The sequence below is a fragment of the Channa argus genome, chromosome 7 (genome assembly GCF_033026475.1).
Source record: "Channa argus isolate prfri chromosome 7, Channa argus male v1.0, whole genome shotgun sequence".
Classification (NCBI taxonomy): Eukaryota; Metazoa; Chordata; class Actinopteri; order Anabantiformes; family Channidae; genus Channa; species Channa argus.
Window position 1 is genome coordinate 419,985 of NC_090203.1, and position 18,778 is coordinate 438,762.

Sequence of the window (18,778 nt, forward strand, 5' to 3'; positions counted from 1 at the left end):
CTCTGTGTAAAAATGAGGTAAAATGAAAAAGGAAAAATCCTGGACATTACTTTATTTCAAACAAACATTTGTACATGTGAGAATCCACAGAAACAAAAGGAAAATTCCAGTTTTTCTCCTCTGCGTTTGCAGCTGGGTCCCATTAAAGATTATTGTTATTAATCTCGAGTGAATCTTATTATTTATAAAAAAAGTTATATTCCAACATTAAAAAATCACCAAACAGCAAAAAAAGCACATTTTAGACCGAATCATCTTGACTCCTGTAACTTTCTTTCTTTTGGTTCATTTATAAGTGAACGTAGCCAGATCCAAGCTTTGTGATCAGCTGTGTTAGTACAAGTGACGCTCTATGATTGGAGGTCACTAGTGAAATGTAACATGAGAGTTGTAGTTGACTTCTACCCTGTGACACTCCAAGCTGACATCAAAGGACCTGCAGTGATGAAGACCGACTGCTCATGTCCCTGTCTGTGTATGTCTGGGTGGACAAATGGCACTGGAAGACACCACAAAGATGAGTGCCTATAAGCAAGTAGGGCTGCACGTTCTGCGCTTGTGGCAGAGGAAGAAAAAGAGGAACACGCATGTTAGTTCCCTGGTCTCTTCTGGTACACTGACACTGAGCTGAGCAGTCAGTCAGAGTGGTCTCTCTCATTGATCGGCTGATGCTGAATTAGCTCCACAGGTCTAATCAACTTGTTTCCTCACATTTTGTCCTTGGATTGGAGAGTTTGGTGTCCTAAAACTTCTGTAAAACTTAAGCTCTGAAGACACCAAACTGTCTGATCCAATTGTGTTCAGACTCTCAGCTTCTTAGTTTACTCTTAGTCAAAGACACAACCTGATTAATTTCAAAACTAAAGGACAGTCTGTAGGTTGTCTCCACCTCGCTTTCCGTTCATAAAAAACACGCTGCCTCTGAACACAATTCAGCCTCCAGTTATGTGGCCTAGTTTACATGTCTGCAGCTGCAGGAAGATTATTTTAGGAGACAGGGTTGGTGATGCATTCAGTTGCTCCTCTTTAGTTCCCACATACTGAGATCTGTCTCTCAGTTTGTCGAATTATCTTAGGTCCTGGTCCTCCCACAGAAACTACCTGCAGCCAAATGGACCCATGGTAGGTTCTATCTAAAGGCTTCAACTTAGCAGTAGAGAGTCACAGGTGTTTAACCTCTAAGGAGTCACGGGGTCACATGTGTGCATTTTGTGTAAACAGCTTTAGGGTGCCTGGGGGAGGATGTCAGGAGTCTAAGTGGTGTCATAGACACTCCTCTGTTCAGAGTTGGCTCTTCTTTCTTACCATTAAATTGCACCGTAAAGCAAGTATTTCTGTTTGTGTAAACATGTCTTTTCATGGATGTGTGGACAGATTTTGGTTTGAAACTATTTCTGATGGGGATGTGCTAGGGAATGTAAATAAGTGTCTTATTGACAGCTATAGAGAGAACAGTGTGTGTGCGTGTGTGTGTGTGTGCATGTGTGCTTGTGTGCAGGGGGTTGGGGGAGTCCATCTGCAGCTGTCAGACCTGAATGTGCATCAGAACCTGTTTACGATGAGACTGGAAGTCATCAGGAACCGTGTCTGAAATCAGAACAAAGCAGTGATTAATGATCGTTATACACTTCATACTCGTTATCATAAAGTCTGTAAATGTTTCATATCAGCTAATTTATTTCCCTAATTGTGGGTCATAGTGAAACATGAGCTGTTTTCTCTTGAATCTTACTCTCCCAATTCAAATTCTGCAGTTATTGATCTGATCTGAATGAGTATGCAGGTGAGGATGTCCCACTCAGTTGGATTTTCTTTAACTACAGAAACAATCAGTTGTTGAATCTGTGTAGCATCTTCCCCCACCACCAATCTTTGGTGGACATAACAAAGCAGGACTGTAGCTCAGGAAGAAGTGAGGCCGTCCACCAATCCCTGGGGTTGAAGGTTCAAACTTCGCCTCCTCCCGTCTTGCGCAAGTTCTTCTTGTGAAGACAGGAAGAGGACACTGGACCACACGCTGCTCCTGCTGGGCCAGGCAGCCTGTGTCCCCACTGTGTGTGTGTGTGTGTGTGTGAATAGAAAAGTTCTGACCTTTAACACTGTAAAAATGTATAAATTCTATGAATCAGCAGAGGTCAATGAGCCGGACTTCAGGAGGACAGAGGTCATACCGTTACATCTGTAGCGCAGATTTGACCAGATGATGTTTTCCTGGGAGAAGCAGAAGACACCAAGCCTGCCGCCTCTCATTGTGGCGTCAATCACAACACCAGAGTCTGCCACCAAGTCCGTCCCCTCAAACAGCTTCACTCTGAGGCACAAAAGCACAGAGGCAGCTTAGCTTCTTAAAACTTTGAGGACCTCATATAGAGTGATGGTGAAAAACATGAAATTAAAAGACAGATTTGTTTTAGCTCAGTGGGACTGTTAAAGTTTCATGAGTCTCTGCTGAACTTTTGAGCTTTCTGTGCAGAACAGATGCTCAACATCTTGACCCCGGTTTTTTACACAACCTGAATGAAATGTCACACAGTCTAGCAGAACAGAGACAGCTTTACCAACCAAGACCTACTGTCAGTTGTAGACAAAGTCCCAAGAAAAAGTAACAGGATCATTTGCAATTTTTTGGTTTTCTGCATAAACAGCCATGTAATCTGAAAAATTAACTGTTCTTGAGTAGCAAACTGCAACAGCAGAAGTAGAAGGAGTGGATTGGTTAATTGTAGCTGCAGAATCTTTAAATGGGTGTGTTTATAAATTCAATTTGAGATCAGATCAGACCTCCCAAATCACTGGAGCTGCTCTGAAACTGAAATTCCTAAAAAACAACTATAATTTCAAATTTAATTTATGAATTACCTGTAACATCCAGCTGGCTAATGGTAACTTTAATTATTTAACGATGACGATGGGTTTCAGGCTGCATAGTAACATACGTGAGCAATGAGACGATGACTATGAGCAAAGCAGTTGAAAACTGTGCATTTCTCAGCACAGACTCTAGTGAAGAGTAACCACACATTCCCTCAGTTTTTGTCACTAAAAGTACATTGTCTGTCTGTGTGTGTGGTGCCTGATGATGCTGCAGCGTATAACAGAGATTTGCACCCCTACACAAACAGGCTCAGAGAGAGATCTCCCCTGGACTGGAAAGAGCAAAAATGCACGACAATCTAGAAATGGGGCCAGTGACATTAAATGTTCAAAATAACTGTTGCAGTAATATTTTCCCGAATTTCTTTGGAAGCAATAGCAGAACCGATAATCCTGAAACGTATTGATCACATGGTCTTTAATAATTTAGCCCTGGATTTCGTTTAATGCTGGGTTTTAGTACCCATCCCTAGACAGCACTAACAAAAATGATATCATTTAAACCACATGTAATAGAAAGTTATAAACTCAGGACATGTTATCGGCACATGAAGAGATTGTTTCTAACACTTTAAACTGAACAGCAGCTTCACTGAACTGAGTTCTGATTTGAAATAAAACAGCCATGGGAGAGGGCGAACAACCTCCACCTCTGTGCTCTCTCTAGCTCTGAATAGACTTTCTAAAAAAAATACCCCTCCTTCCTTCTCATTCTTTTCTTTTCTTTCTCTCCTCCTGACTGACTCAAGAATGTGACTCCAGACTTTTATATCTACTGCAACATGTAAATCACTGTAAAACACAGAGAAGTGCTCCCTTAAATCTTTCTTTCAGTGTTTTTACTGCTTAAAAACGAATGGAAAAACTGCAGATGAACTTTTATTTATTTCGTCGCCACTTCAAATATTAAAACAACTTACTACAAACTGACTTGACAGCAACAAACACACACACCTGCTTTATAATTACTTGTTGTAGTGTGAGGAAGTTTTCACAGCGCCTCTCTGTCTGATCTGCATATCAACGGCTGCAGAAGCAGATTCTTGTCAGGGCTTTGGTCGCCATAGAGACCAGTACAATAGAGAACCGGGGGCCCCAGGGCCACAAAGAAGTTTCAGAAGGGAAAGAATGCAGTAAAATGAAAAGAGAGACAGCAACGAAAAACAGACTGGATAAGTCCAACCCGCACAAACTGCAAACTGAGTAATAAAGTACTGCAGTATTAAAGGAATTAAAGGATCTCTCAAGCTGGTTTTTAAAGAAAATAGAGTGTTCACTAGGAACATGAAACAGGCTGTTGGCTGTCCTCAAATGTGGCTGTCCTTTTGTTACAAACAATTTACTTCAAATGAGCAGTTGTCCATGTTTTACAGAGTCCTGCAGTGTCTGTACTATAGGTTAATGCAGTATCACTACAGGTTACTGTTACACTAACAAGTATTGCAGTACTGAATGTAATTTCAGGTCCTGCTCCAGTCCTTGCTGTGGTCTTACCTGATGTATCCGACCTGTGGCCGGTGGCTGAGGTGCCACCTGTACGAAGTTTTGTCCTTCCAGCCAGCATTTCGCGGGTCCTTCCAGAGCAGCTTCACCTCTCCAGGTGTGTCTCCGGTGTGCCACAGGGCATTCCTAAGGAACTGTCCTGGTCCGGTCCGAGACTTTACTGCCTATAGGACAAACACAGGTTAATCAGGTTTCTAATGTGAGTAAGAGCTCTGTTCACAATGACATGAGAGGAATCACACCTTCAACTCAACTGTAATGTTCTATAACGTGGTACAGAATTTTGGAACATATGCCACATGAGGGCAGCGGAGAGCTGTCATGACTGCAGAGTAGAATACAGGAGAGTTCAACAGAAACCTTGAGCTGAAGGGCAGGCTGGGCCATGGCTCTGAAGGGCAGCGATTGCCAGTATGTCTGCTCAGTCTGTTTCCACATCACCACGTAAAAACTGGACGAGTCCTGATAACCGAAGATGAATCCAGCATAGTCGTCGTCCGTCACCGTGTTAACATGAAATGTTCCTTCAAAGTCGACACCGTTAAACGCAGTGTAGCCTGCAAACACAGAGGAGGACATGATTTAATCCAGGACTAGGACTGTGGACTGCTTTGTACTGGATCCACATAGGTAAGAGTAACAAAACATACCCACAGCTAGACCAGGATCGCTGTTCATCGTCTGGACAATCTCCATACCCTGAAGGCAAAGAAGGCTTAGAGATTTGTATGTGAGGCTCCGGATCTGGCCCATACCAACTGTTGTGGGATGAGGTGAGAACAGGTACAGACACCAGACCTGCTTTGTGTTAGAATGAATAGTTTTACCTGATTAAGAACCACCCAGTTGGGGTCAATCTGGGCATCTCCCTCTGGGTCCAGGATCACGGTCTGATAGGCTCTGAAGTCTGTCAGAGTGACCTCAGCGCTCTCTGGACACACGTCAATCACATCCATCACGGCATCATTATCAAAGTCGTTCTCACAGACGTCTCCAACACCGTTTACTGGGGACACAAAGATGGTCTCACTAAGACAGAGTCCTCAGTTTTTCACCAAATCAACAAGCCAAAAAAAAAAATTCTAACTAAACAAAATTTACTGCAGAACCTCAATACTGTAAGAAACAAAGATCTACTAGATAAAAACACAGGGCCACAGAGGCTTCTTCTTTTCAGGTGTTTTTAACTTGCTGTTCTCAGACCTTTACCCTCAAAAGCTGCAGTATTTTCACTGATTCTGATTCTGTTTTTATTACCTCGAAAGATTTTCTGATCATTTTTAACTTTTCTAATATCAGTGTCTTGTATTCTTTACACTATTACCATCTGAGTTCTTTTAAACTATTTTATATTTCAGATTTTTACCCGTTTTTTTCCCATTGTTTTGAACATGTTTTTTTAACTCAGATTGATCAAGTCTTCTTGGCGATTTTTCTTTTTGTTTATTTCATCAAATTGTTCCAGTCAGCATCTTTTCAGTTTTTCCAGTTACCATCGGAGTCTTTCTGGTTGGGGTTGACTATGAGACGACAGTTGTCGTAGTCGTCAAGGACACCGTCGTTGTCGTCGTCATGGTCACAGTCATCTCCAAGCCCATCATTATCAGAGTCCAGCTGGGAGCTGTTGGGGATGTCTGGACAGTTGTCTCTACTGTCCTGGTGACCGTCTCCATCCCTGCAGTAAAAGAAAAATGACAGTACACTTAGGTAAATGGGAAAGCAGGTTACTTAAAGGTAAAACATTGCGGTAAATTTCTCCCCTGCCATGCCAGTTTATCTGCCATATACTGTATGTGTTAGACATACGTGTCTTGATTAGTGTCACAAACGTCTCCCACCAGATCATTGTCCACGTCCGTCTGGACAAGAGAGAAGGCACACTGTGATCTCTGACCTGTTCTTACTGTTAGTTCAGGTGTTTCAATATCACAAGATGTAACTCACTCTCTGACTAACTGTACCTGCATAGGGTTGCTGAGTTCAGGACAACTGTCACAGGCATCTCCAACTCCATCTCTGTCTCTGTCTGTCTGCATTGGGTTGGGAACCTTCGGGCAGTTATCCAGAACATTGGGAATACCTGAGGATGTACACACAGCCGACAGTTTAACTACAAGTTAATTATGATAAATTCGAGGCCGGCAGAGTCAAAGGCACAGGATACATGTAACTCTTACCATCTCCATCAATGTCCTGGTCACAGGCGTCTCCCTGTCCGTTGTTGTCAGTGTCTTTCTGGTCGCTGTTGGGGACGGTGGGACAGTTATCACAGGCGTCTCCAAAGGAGTCACTGTCTGAGTTCTGCTGGTCTTTGTTAGGGACCAACCGGCAGTTGTCCTGAAAAACGCAGGACAACACATGATCACAACACAGGTAGGAGCTGCTAGAATCAGAGACACTCACACTGTCTCACCTCTACATTTTTGATGCCATCTCCATCTGCGTCCTCATCACACTGATCTCCAGTCCCGTCATTGTCAGCGTCTTCCTGACCAGAGTTTGGAGTGAACACACAGTTGTCCTGGGGGACACATAAGACCAGACAATACACCACTGATTTTAAACTAATGTTAAACCAAATTTTCAGCAATCACCTGTTTACAGATATAAATCAGACACATTAAAACTCTAATGTTGGTGTCCACTGTACACTCTTTTACAGTTGGGATGCCTGTGCTGAAATATGGGCCTCATGGTTCTGTCATTTTTATCAGCAACAACTAATCTGATCTGTCTGCCAGAGATTAAAACAGGAATATTTGCAACAGGAAGAATCACTGCAGTTCAGGTACTTTGTTATATCAAAATCCTCAATTGTTAGTTTTTATCTACAGACATCGAGCACATTTTGTTGTGACAGGTCTAAAATAAAGACATTTATAGAATGTGATAGTGAATTCTGTATGACTTTTTTGCAGTGTTTGTCGTTGTCCATGCAGGGCAGAGAGCGGTCGGGATAACCGTCGATGTCCGTGTCCACTCCACAGGTGTTTCCGTTACCTGCCCAGCCAACGTTACACTGCAAGAAAACATAATATAAGAACTTTACTTCAGTGGGCTTTAAAATCTCCACAACAACAACATTCTCTGTCCATAAACAGTTGATTCAATTGGAAAAAATAAACAGATGAAGCCTGAGGAAAAGCAACAGAGGATAGATCGCTGCTAGTGAAGAGAACAGAGCAACATGGTTGGTTTACATTACTGATATTTAGAGAGAATCATTATAGACCCATAAAGAATGTGATCAGAGAGGACATGAGACAACAGGACCTGTGCTGCACGACTAAAAATGCCAATAGCTGAAAGACAGATTATAAAGCTGACCAACCCTGCAAACCACCTCCCCATTCCTCTCCATGGTGCAGTGAGCATTAGTGTCACAGGGGTTAAAGGTCAAGGCAGCGCATGACTTCCTGGGGAAGCAACCTGATGTCTGGTTACCAAGGAAACCAGGTTTACAGCTCCCACACTTGTATGAACCCTGTGAGAGAAAGAAAGACAGTTTTCATCTACTCAAACATGAGCTGTGTTGACCACCAGAGTGACCACCAGAGGGCATCACACACTGCCTAACTTTTATTCTGAGGCAGTTTTATTTATTTTCCTGATGCTGGACCAGAACCACGAACTCACCACAGTGTTGATGCAGACAGAGTTTGATACGCAGGCATCTGGTAGATCTACACACTCATCAATGTCTACACAGTCCTGAAAGACACACATCACAATCAACATTAATATTATCCTCTTTACAGCTGGTAAAAAGACACATGGAGGACAGCAGCAACACAAATGGAGACCACAACATTTATGGGGCAGCTGGAACCATCAGAACTGATCTTTAATAACTGAACCCAGTCTGAGTCTGTATCCACAATTACCGCCTACTCAATAAGAAGAGGTGTAAGTGCAGACCATTTATTTAGCGCACTCAAAGTATCCCATAATGCAACACCAAGTGGTGCACATGCCATGTACTTTCTGCTAACAATCCCACAATACACTGCTTCCCATTTTAGAGATGAGAAAATTACTGTTGTGCAGCTGAAACAGCTGTGAGTGATGACTCAACATACAATGGTTAGTAGGTTTTCCAAATGTCAACTGACTGCCCACTATTCAATTCAATTCAATTCAATTCAACTTTATTTATATAGCGCCAATTCACAACAAAGTCATCTCAGGGCACTTTACAGAATAAAGTCAAGATTATAAAGATATATAAAGAGAACCCAACAATTCCCCCTGGAGCAAGCCATAGGCAACAGTGGAGAGGAAAAACTCCCTTTAACGGAAGAAACCTCCAGCAGAACCAGGCTCAGGGTGGACGGCCATCTGCCTCGACCGGTTGGGGTGAGTGGAAAGGCGAGAGAGAAAAGAACAGAGCAACAAAAAGCAACAACAAAACATCGGGCAGATTGGTAGGACCAGTAGCTGCACGCTGGAAGACACACAGCTTCAAAGCCGGGGGACACCTGCAGAAAGGGACAGAGAGAGGGGGACAGAGGAGGACAAAGACAACTACGGGAGAGAGCACACAGAGTTAATGACATACAGTGGTGAGAATTGCGGGGTGAGAGGAGAGGAGAGATGGTCAAGAGGAGGAAAGGAGCTCAGTGCATTGGGGGGTGGGTCCCCCAGCAGTCTAAGCCTATGGCAGCATAACTATAACTAACTATATGCTTTATTAAAGAGGAAGGTTTTAAGCTTAGACTTAAAAGTAGAGAGGGTGTCTGCTTCCCGAATCTGAACTGGGAGCTGGTTCCACAAGAGAGGAGCTTGATAGCTAAAGGCTCTACCTCCCATTCTACTTTTGGAAATTCTGGGAACCACAAGTAGGCCTGCATTCTGAGAGCGAAGTGGTCTACTGGGATGATATGGTGCTATGAGGTCTTCTATATATGATGGAGCCTGACCATTCAGAGCTTTATATGTAAGAAGCAGGGTTTTAAATTCTATTCTAAATTTAATGGGAAGCCAATGGAGAGAAGCTAGTGAAGGTGAAATATGATCTCTCTTGCTAGTTCCAGTCAGCACTCTTGCTGCAGCATTTTGGATTAATTGCAGGCTCTTTAGGGAGTTACTGGGGCATCCTGAAAGTAGGGAATTACAGTAGTCCAACCTAGAAGTAACAAATGCATGGACCAGTTTTTCGGCATCACTTTGAGACAGTATGCTCCTAATTTTGGCAATGTTCCGTAGGTGGAAGAAGGCTGTTCTAGAGATTTGTTTTATATGTGACTTAAAGGACAGATCCTGATCAAAAATAACTCCAAGGTTCCTTGCAGTAGTACTGGAGGCCAGACTTATGCCATCTAGGGTAACAATATGGTTGGACATCATATCTCTGATATTTTTGGGCCCAAATACTATGACTTCAGTTTTGTCTGAGTTTAAAAGTAAAAAATAGTGGGACATCCAGGCCTTGATGTCTTGTAGGCATGCTTGAAGCTTTATTAACTGATTATTTTCATCTGGTTCCATAGATAAATATAGCTGGGTATCATCAGCATAACAGTGGAAATTTATGGAGTGTTTTCTAATAATGTTGCCTAAAGGAGACATATATAAAGTAAAAAGTATTGGTCCTAACACAGAGCCTTGTGGAACTCCATAGCTAACCTTTGTGTGCATGGAGGATTCATCATTAACATGAACAAATTGAAATCTATCAGACAGATAGGATTTAAACCAACCTAGTGCAGTTCCTGTAATTCCAATTTCATGTTCCAGTCTCTGTAATAAAATGTTATGATCAATGGTATCAAATGCGGCACTAAGATCTAACAGAACAAGTATAGAGATGAGTCCATTATCTGAGGCCATGAGAAGATCGTTGGTGACTTTTACCAGTGCTGTTTCTGTACTATGATGAACTCTAAATCCTGACTGAAACTCTTCATACAAATTATTCCTATGAAGGTGATCACATAATTGTTTTGCGACTACTTTTTCAATTATTTTAGAAATAAAGGGGAGATTAGATATTGGTCTGTAGAGTCTGGTTGAGTTGGTCTGTATTGAGTGAACTACTTAGAAAAGATTATATGAGAAGTAGTAAATGAGTGAGGAAGGGGTGATTTTGGACACAGCCTGAGAGTGAGTGTCCTTGACAGACCTGTTTGTGAGTTTTGGCATAGTCCAATCCAGTTCCAACCAACGGCACCCCCCACAGGCCTGGAGGACAGGGTTGACAGCTGAATCCCCCCACAGTGTTCACGCAGGCTTCAGGAGAGAAACAAGGCTGCAGCTGACACTGAGGAAGAGGAGGTGAGGAGGAAGGATTACAGTTAGTTTTAACGTTTAGTTTTACCTGTCCATCTCTAAACCTGGTTCTGTGTTCTGTTAGTTTAATGTTAATCTCTGCTGCATGGTTCTCAGTTCTGTCTGTTACCTCATCGATGTCCTGGCAATGTGTCCCGTTACCAGTGGTTCCAGGTGGACAGGGTCCACAGGTGTACCCTGGGTACTGCAGACTGTCCATACAGGCCACACCTTTATAACAGGGATTGGGGAAACAGCGGGAACGAGGCTCATGGAACCCTGAAAAGACAGAGACTGTGTTCAGTCAGGTCCTCAGATGTTGAATGCTTGATTTAATGAATGGATGGATGAAGAACTGTTGACTCACCACAAACCTGACACTCCAGGATGGTGTTCCTGATCAGAGCCATCTCCTTTACCTTGGGACCAGAGGACACATCAAAGAGACCTCACATCAGCTGTCCCAACTGTCCTCTGATGTCCTGTCTTACCTGTCTTCTGATGTACTGTCTCACCGCTCTTCTGTCTCACCTGTTCTCTGATGTCCTGCCGCAGCTCTCCCAGGATCTGATTGAAGATAATGAGTTGACCAATCAGAGCCTTGGTGTGATCACCTAACAGAAACAATCTACAGTTAGTTACCTGAACACAGGTGAGCTGAAGTGATTGCTCATCAGTTTGAATGTGATTGTTTATTTTGGCCTAAACTCACCCAGAATGGAGCTGACCTCCCCGCTCACTGAAAGATAAACACATTATATTTATTCATTTTGTTCAGGGAAAAAACAGCCAAACATTGTGTTTTTAGGGCATCTAGCATAATGTTATCCTGCAGCCCCCCTGTCCCTGGTCAGGCTTTTGGATAAAAACAGATAAAGACTACATAAAACAAAAACTTTGATTCAAAGTACTTTTTATGGTTTCTCTGAAATATCGATTTCTGTTAACTACTTTAATCAAAATCCAAATTACTTGGAATGCTGAAGTATATTTTTACTGGATACTTCATTCATATAAATGCTTTATACTTCAAATAAAGCAGTGCAGTACTGGCACTTTATAAGCTTCCTAAATATATATGTTATAGCTGTAATGACTGGTGAACTCACCTGTGTTGTAGGCTGAAGAGTCTCCTTGGAATGGACAGTCAGTCAGAGCTCCAGCTTTGGCAACTGTGCCCCCTAAAGCCAGTCTGAGGGACTCCACTGCCCCCTGAGACACCCACAGTAAGGAAGAGCCTTAGAACAACATTCATACAACACTTTGGTCAAATCTGTCTCAGGATGAACATTGAACCTGAAAACATTGAGCTCAGTATTTACCTGACGTCAGTAACACAGCTGCAGTTATCGTTTTGTTAGTTACAGTTAGTTTGTCAACCTGAAGCATGAACGATGTTCAGAGATTCACTTGTTCAGAGTCTGTGGTTCTACATCAGCTTTTGTAAATCTATGGTATGTGAATACATACAGTAGGTATGTAAATAGAGTAAAACAAGAAAATGTATGTAAACAAATGTCCACAGTAACAGTAAAACCCCTCTCACTGTCCTCAACTTTAACATGTATTTACGTACTCCAACAGTATAATCTACAGTACACTGTTTTAAAATTTCTACAGTTTCTTTTCTGTGTACCCTCAGCAGATAGGTTTGTACACATGTACTGCAGTTTCAGAAAGTATTCAGACTTCACCCTGTTTTGCACTTTTTAGTAGATTCAATCTGAAATGTTTAAATTTGGCAAGTTTTACATCCATCTCACACACATTGACTAAGTTCAGTTTTCAATGATTGATGAAAATATTAGAAACATGTTTTTACTTTGTCATTACAGATGCAAAAATGGCCATTCTATCCATTAAATCTGAAAAATGTAACCTTTATTAGAACAGGTAAAATCCCAGGGAAGAGAACAGCTTTAATCCAGCAGAAGTTCAACATATGACACTGAGCTGTGTCCGATGATAACATTATTAATGGTGCCTACAGAGAGGCAGCAGAAAGCAGGTTTGAAGTATGACAGGCTGATCACACATCCTCCATCTGAAAAGCTGAATGTAGCTTTCTTCATAGGAACCAATTATTACAATTGCTCCAAAACAAAATATAAAAAAATATTAAGATTTTAAATGGCAAATGACTTATTTGGAAATTTGAATACAAAACGTATTATGTTTTATGGGTGAAAAAGATGACTCCATCTGTAGCTTTTACTATCTTTTGGTACAACTGGTTTAGGAGGGACAGGAGACATGGCAGAGGGGGCAGCGCCCAATGACTTAAGAGTGTAAAGGCTAAATGTGTTTATGACCTTTCTCATAATAGTGCTATATAGACCACTATCTGCTGATAGCAGGAGTTATGAACACTTAAAGCATGTGATCATTACAAAACAGATTATTCTAATCAATGACTTGAAAATAAATTTAGGGAATAAAATAATCTTCTAATAAAATAACGGAATGGAACCCCAATCAGAGATTGAAAACTATTGTTAAATGTATTCAAAAGGGATTCGATTTAATCTGTCGGACAGTGACAAATGTCTACTTAGAATTCCAGAGGTTTCCCCCTCAATGCCCTAAATAACTTAACCTTTGCATCCCCTTTCAATAATATTTGTTTTATTTTCTTTGCCATTTCAAAATAAAGGCATACAAACATTTGCATTCAGCTATAAGGAGAAGCTAATGGAAAGAAGCTAAGGAGAAATATGATCTCTCTTGCTAATTCCAGTCAGTACTTTTGCTGCAGCATTTTGGATTAATTGAAGGCTTTTTAGGAGTTACTGGGGCAACTCAATAGTGGGATGCAATAGTCCAATATAGAAGTAAGAAATGCATGGAGCAGTTTTTCAGCATCACTGTGAGACAGGATGCTCCTAATGCTTCCTTCGCTGCTAAAGCAATGTTGCAGAGAATGGTTCTGAGTCAGCCAGCTTTGTTAACCATTGGTTGATTCCTTGGATAAAAACTGGATTGATTGGATCTTCAGTCTGACTAAAGACGCTGCTCGGATGAGTAGTGAAATGTTTCCAAACAAGAAGAAACAAGTCCAGTTGACTCAATCTTTGGACATATAACGGGTGTTTATTTGTCCAAATAAATCTTTTTCCATGTGTATATATTAACCCTGTCCACTGTTTTCTGTCTCTCTCCTCTTTAACCCCAAATATCTGCTGCCTCTCTCACTCACGATCTCTGTCTCTTTTACTCTACCACTTAATATTCACAAACACACACACACACACCACACATATGTACACACAAAACTGTGCACCGTCCACCATAACATGTGTCCTATGCTGTGTCCTGTTTTTTTTTAATTAATAATTTAAAAAAAATCACCTAGCTGCAGCTTCATGTTTTACCATTTAGTGTAACCCCCAGGACAGATATGGGAACCACAACAGCAGCTGTGTATCTTCACTGTTCTTCATCCCCCCCACACACACTAACCTGCAGTCGGGCATAGGTCTTCTGGCCGTGTCTGATCTCCACCATCTCAGACTCTCGGGGCAGAGGGACCAGAGGCGGCAGGCCCTGGCTGGAGTCGGCCAGCCTGCAGTTGACGTACAGTTCTGCATTCATGTTGTCGCGATGCAGACCTCCGAGTCTGAGGATGATGGAGTGAGTGCGTCCGTCGGCCAGGTTGGCGTTCTGCAGGTTGGCGGTGTGGACCTTCCCGTCAGCTCGGATGTAACGAACTAAGACTGAGGGAAAAGGTAAATCGTTAGTTTCAGTTTTGAGTCACTCACCTTTCTTTTTTATCTGCTGTACCAAGAAATGTACCTGTACAATATACTAAGCATATTTACTCAAGTACTGTATTTAGGTACAAATTCAAGGTACTATTTATTTCAACTGTACATCTGCTCAACCACACTGAGAATTTTAGGCTGTTTCTCATCATAAATCACTGTAAATTAAATCCCTTCTTGGGGCAAAGGTGTGACAACGTCATAATTTTTATGATTATCATTAGACTCCTGCCCTCTTAATACAGCTTTCCCCAAGAGTTCTACCTCACAACATAAAGAAGAAAATTCTAACTCTTGAAATGTCATATAAATAGAGAGAACATTAATAAAAGAGGGAGGTTGTAACTGAACTCAGGGATCAAAGGTCACACGGAGCTAAAACACAGAGCAGTTAATAAAACTCTCTGTTAGATTATAGTAGTCTATATTAGTCTTTCAGTCCTCTTCAGTGACCAATAATCCCCCCCTTCAAAAACCTTGAATCTTGAACAACCACCAGATTCTTTCTATATGACCTAAAGAAAACCCCAAAGCCCTATAAAGCTGTCAATGACCTGTAGAACGTTTTCATTTACTGTAAAAGCCTTACGTACAAAACATTATCAATGAGCCCTACATACACATCAGAAACCACTAGATCTTCTTTAAACACTACAAGTACCTGTGCTAACTTCTTCTCAATGACCACAGATCCTCTGTAACAACCGAGGCATTCTCAGTGAACTAGAACAATTTGACATTTAAAACCCTGAATACCCACTTTTGGATCTTCAAGGACTACTGGAATCTTCTAAATGACCACATGACCTCCCAAAGAGCCTGTAGGCACTATGAACTTGTCAGAAACCTCTAGAATGTCTTATATAATCTCCAAGTCTTCAGATTTCATCATAATTTTTAAAAGCTGCAATACAACATTTGATCCCTTAGGTTGGCTGCTACACATTGCTAGGTCGTGATTCATGAATTCTTCATAATCAGTCAAACCACAGCATGTTTTAATGGAAATGTGGCTTCAGCGTGTATTGGCTTTGAGAATTTTAAATAAATTTGAATTCCACCAGCCTTTATTGATCTTCCCCATGATAGCAATCTCCAGGTACTTCCTGTTGTCCTGCTTGCTGTAGAGACCCACCAGGACACCACCGAGCTTTGCTGGAAGCCGGAACGTCGACACCACGTAGACGTCACTGAGCGAGCTCAGTCCGGCTGAAAGCTTTTCCAACGCCACTTCAGTCTGCTTCGAATCCTGAAGACTCAACACGTCAATCACTGAGGAGGAAGAGGATGAGAAAGCTGAACCAGTTTGAGAGCAGCTCACAATGTGGACAGGTGTGAATCTGGTTCAGTTCTGATGGAACCACGTCATTAATGAAACCAGCTTATTATCAGATAAACATGTCATTGTAAAACGGGAAATACTTGATATAACTTCCAAAACTAAGTAAATTCACTGGTGTGATTTGACTAAACAAGGAGAGCTGCAGTGAAATTGTTTCAGTCATTCTTGCATTCTCCAGTGGGGATGCTGGACCTGTTCTGGACTGTCTCAACATTTTGTTCTATCATTGAGACATTAATGGACCGGCCATAAATACAGAAATTCCTAGTAATGTAGAGTAACTACGTACTTTTACTTAACTATTGGACTTGAGTACAGTTTTGAGGTGGGTATACTTTGATACTTTGTCCATTTTCTGCTACTTTAAACTATGACTTTTAAGATAGACATTTCGTACTTTTACTCTAAAATTACTCAATTTTACTGTATTTACTGCATTTCTTTGATGTCATTAAAACTAAATACAGTAAGATCATCAGATCAAATATAAAGAGAATGTCAACACTGTGGTAACTTCTACTGAAGTCAGTTACATTTCATTCGAAAACTAAACACATGCTCAAATGTGGAGAAGTAAAAAATACTATTACATGCAAAAGTAATTTTGGGGTATTCGGTGGTTTTGTACCTTGAACGTCAGGTCCGTCCGGGACCCCCGCCACCATCCCAACATAGATGATTGTCAGCAGAACCGGGACGCTCCAACCCATGTCTGGACGTTACCGCGGCAACCGGACCAACACAACCAGAGAACAGAGCCAAAACCTTTCGAACTTAAGAAGGTCCGGATAAAGGAGACCCGGGTCCAAACAGACCGATAACTTTCAAAGACTGAAGCAGGAGATTCGGGTGACAAACCAAGGGAACACACGAGGGGGACAAACTTTGGAAAGTGTTGATCCACACCGACAAATGGACGCGCAGAGCCGGAGGCAGAAAACCACGGACTGAGAAGAGACCTGGACCCGGACCAGAGACCGACGGAGCGACCGGAGAAGAAAGTAACGGTCGGTTCGCGCGCACAGCTGAAACTGCTGCTGGCGCGAGCTCCAGTCTGCTCCAGAATTAACGCAAAGCGCATGACCGAGAAGAGAGAGAGAGAGAGAGAGAGAGAATTGAAACAAAAAAAATAGTTGGAGTCTGGTTCATTTTGTCGTGTTCGGAGCGGACAGAAAAATAAATAAAGTTTAAACGTGGTAAAAACATTTCAATAAGAGTAGTGTTATAAACCAAAATAAGCACATATAACACGTCATTAATGTGATAAATTGAGTTAAATTTTAGGAATCAGGAAAACCATAAATTAATGAAACAAACAGGAGCATGAATTAAAAATCAGTGTAACAGCCCTGAGCTCCTCATCCATCACAATCCACTTCATTGTTAACAGTAGAAGGTCATAGGTCAGAGGTCTCTGCTGTCCACTCAGCTTTTGTCCTGGACCAGTCCCTCTGGTCAACCTGAAAAATATTTCAGAACATAATGATACAGACACAAATTCTCCTCATAGAGATGCCAGTAATGCAATATTTCCACACAAAAAATGACCTGCTGAAAAATTTAGATTCTAAATATTCTCAAAGAGAGAATTATGATACAAAACAACACAGTGACAGAAACAAAAGCACATAAAGCAAAACACATAACAACCAGAGACAAAAATCCAGCACAAATGACATAGCTGACTGGTTTGTTGTGGTTGTTGTTTTTTTGGAAGCAAAATAGTTTTCAGGATTCACTGCTAGTGTTGAAATGATGGGTTTTAGATGCAGTGTAAATGTGTGGGGAGTCAGTGCAAAGATGTGAATGGAGGCATGAGTGAAACTAAATGTGCAGAGATCAGAAAATATCTGCAAAAACTGGACGACCTTACCTAAAACCAGATTTTACGATGGACCAATCAACATTTATAAAGAAAAACTGAACTAATAGAACTGAATATTTTTCTAAAGTCTGGTTCGTAGCTCATCAAGCACTTTGCAGGTGGAAGGAGTTCTGCTCAGAGAATCTGGTTTTACAAGTCTACTATTCAATAAAATCTTGACCATAAACACAGTGAGCCAGAGGTTTCATAACCCCCGAAGGTCTGGGGTCCCTTGAAAGTTACTGTTTCTGATGTAAGAATCACTTAAGGGGGAGTTGTCTTGTCTGCTAATTCAGTAAAAATGTAAACTGCGAGTTTCTGGGTAAAAGATCCAAACAGTGAGAAATGCAATAAGTGAAACAAAGAAATTAGGTTTCCTCTGCAGGCCTCCTCTGACACAGAGGGTCTGTTTGTTTCTGCTTTGTGAGCGTTGCCCTGGAAACGTGTGTTTAACAGCAGGTGAGGGGGGCTGCACCTCCACCCATCTGACAGCAGCAGTTTGATTTCCCCTCTCCATGAGAGCATGAAGCCCATAGCACAAAGGAGGAGGCATGAGGAGTCAAAACTGTCACACTGAACGAAATCACTGCATCAAGAGGGGAAAGAACTCAGCTACAAAAACCACTTCCAGATCAGTTTATTAAACTGGGGGGGGGGGGGACAAGGCTAACAACATGCAGCAGGGTGAAAAGGAGCTGGGCCAGGATTCCTGTGTGATGGCGTCATGTACAGCTGGACGTCCCCAGGGTCCAGACCCAGTCAGGACGGGTGGAGACTCTGAGTGGGGGGGGTGTTTGACTGTGGGCAAATAAAAAAGAGGCAGTCGTCTTCATGTTCACTGTGCTCCTCTTCCGTTTTACATAAAGGCCATATGAGACGAAAAAGGGGAGCTCGGGGTGGGGTGTTCCCCAGATCCTCACACAATGTTGTGTTTAAATATCCATCAGGTACAGCAATTAAGCCAAAAACTAGTCCAAACACAAGATTGTGTTTAGTGCCGATGATTCTGTTTCTACCTGCAGGATCCAGGTGACACAGCACAGCTTCACCCATCAGCCAGCTCATCCAAGAGTTTTGAGACAACCTCATTTAAAAAAAGATTTACATTTATTAATTGTTAGATGCTTTAATCCAAAGTGAGCAACAAGGCAGCAAAAATCTAAGTTA

General features: G+C 41.8%; 1 protein-coding gene across 1 annotated transcript; it reads right to left on the reverse strand.

Moving 5' to 3' along the window:
- Positions 1 to 37: 37 nt before the first annotated feature.
- thbs3a (thrombospondin 3a) lies at positions 38 to 16,820 on the reverse strand. The gene is made up of 23 exons (XM_067511445.1): positions 16,376 to 16,820; positions 15,471 to 15,677; positions 14,104 to 14,357; positions 11,754 to 11,856; positions 11,357 to 11,383; positions 11,176 to 11,258; positions 11,012 to 11,063; positions 10,775 to 10,923; positions 10,499 to 10,636; positions 8,014 to 8,088; positions 7,709 to 7,861; positions 7,286 to 7,396; positions 6,791 to 6,898; positions 6,555 to 6,714; positions 6,339 to 6,457; positions 6,184 to 6,236; positions 5,871 to 6,052; positions 5,205 to 5,383; positions 5,028 to 5,076; positions 4,738 to 4,934; positions 4,369 to 4,541; positions 2,172 to 2,311; positions 38 to 1,587 (listed from the first exon to the last, which is right to left on the reverse strand). The coding sequence occupies exons 1-23, from the start codon at positions 16,455 to 16,457 to the stop codon at positions 1,526 to 1,528; spliced, it is 2,856 nt and encodes a 951-aa protein (XP_067367546.1). The 5' UTR covers positions 16,458 to 16,820; the 3' UTR covers positions 38 to 1,525.
- Positions 16,821 to 18,778: the final 1,958 nt, after the last annotated feature.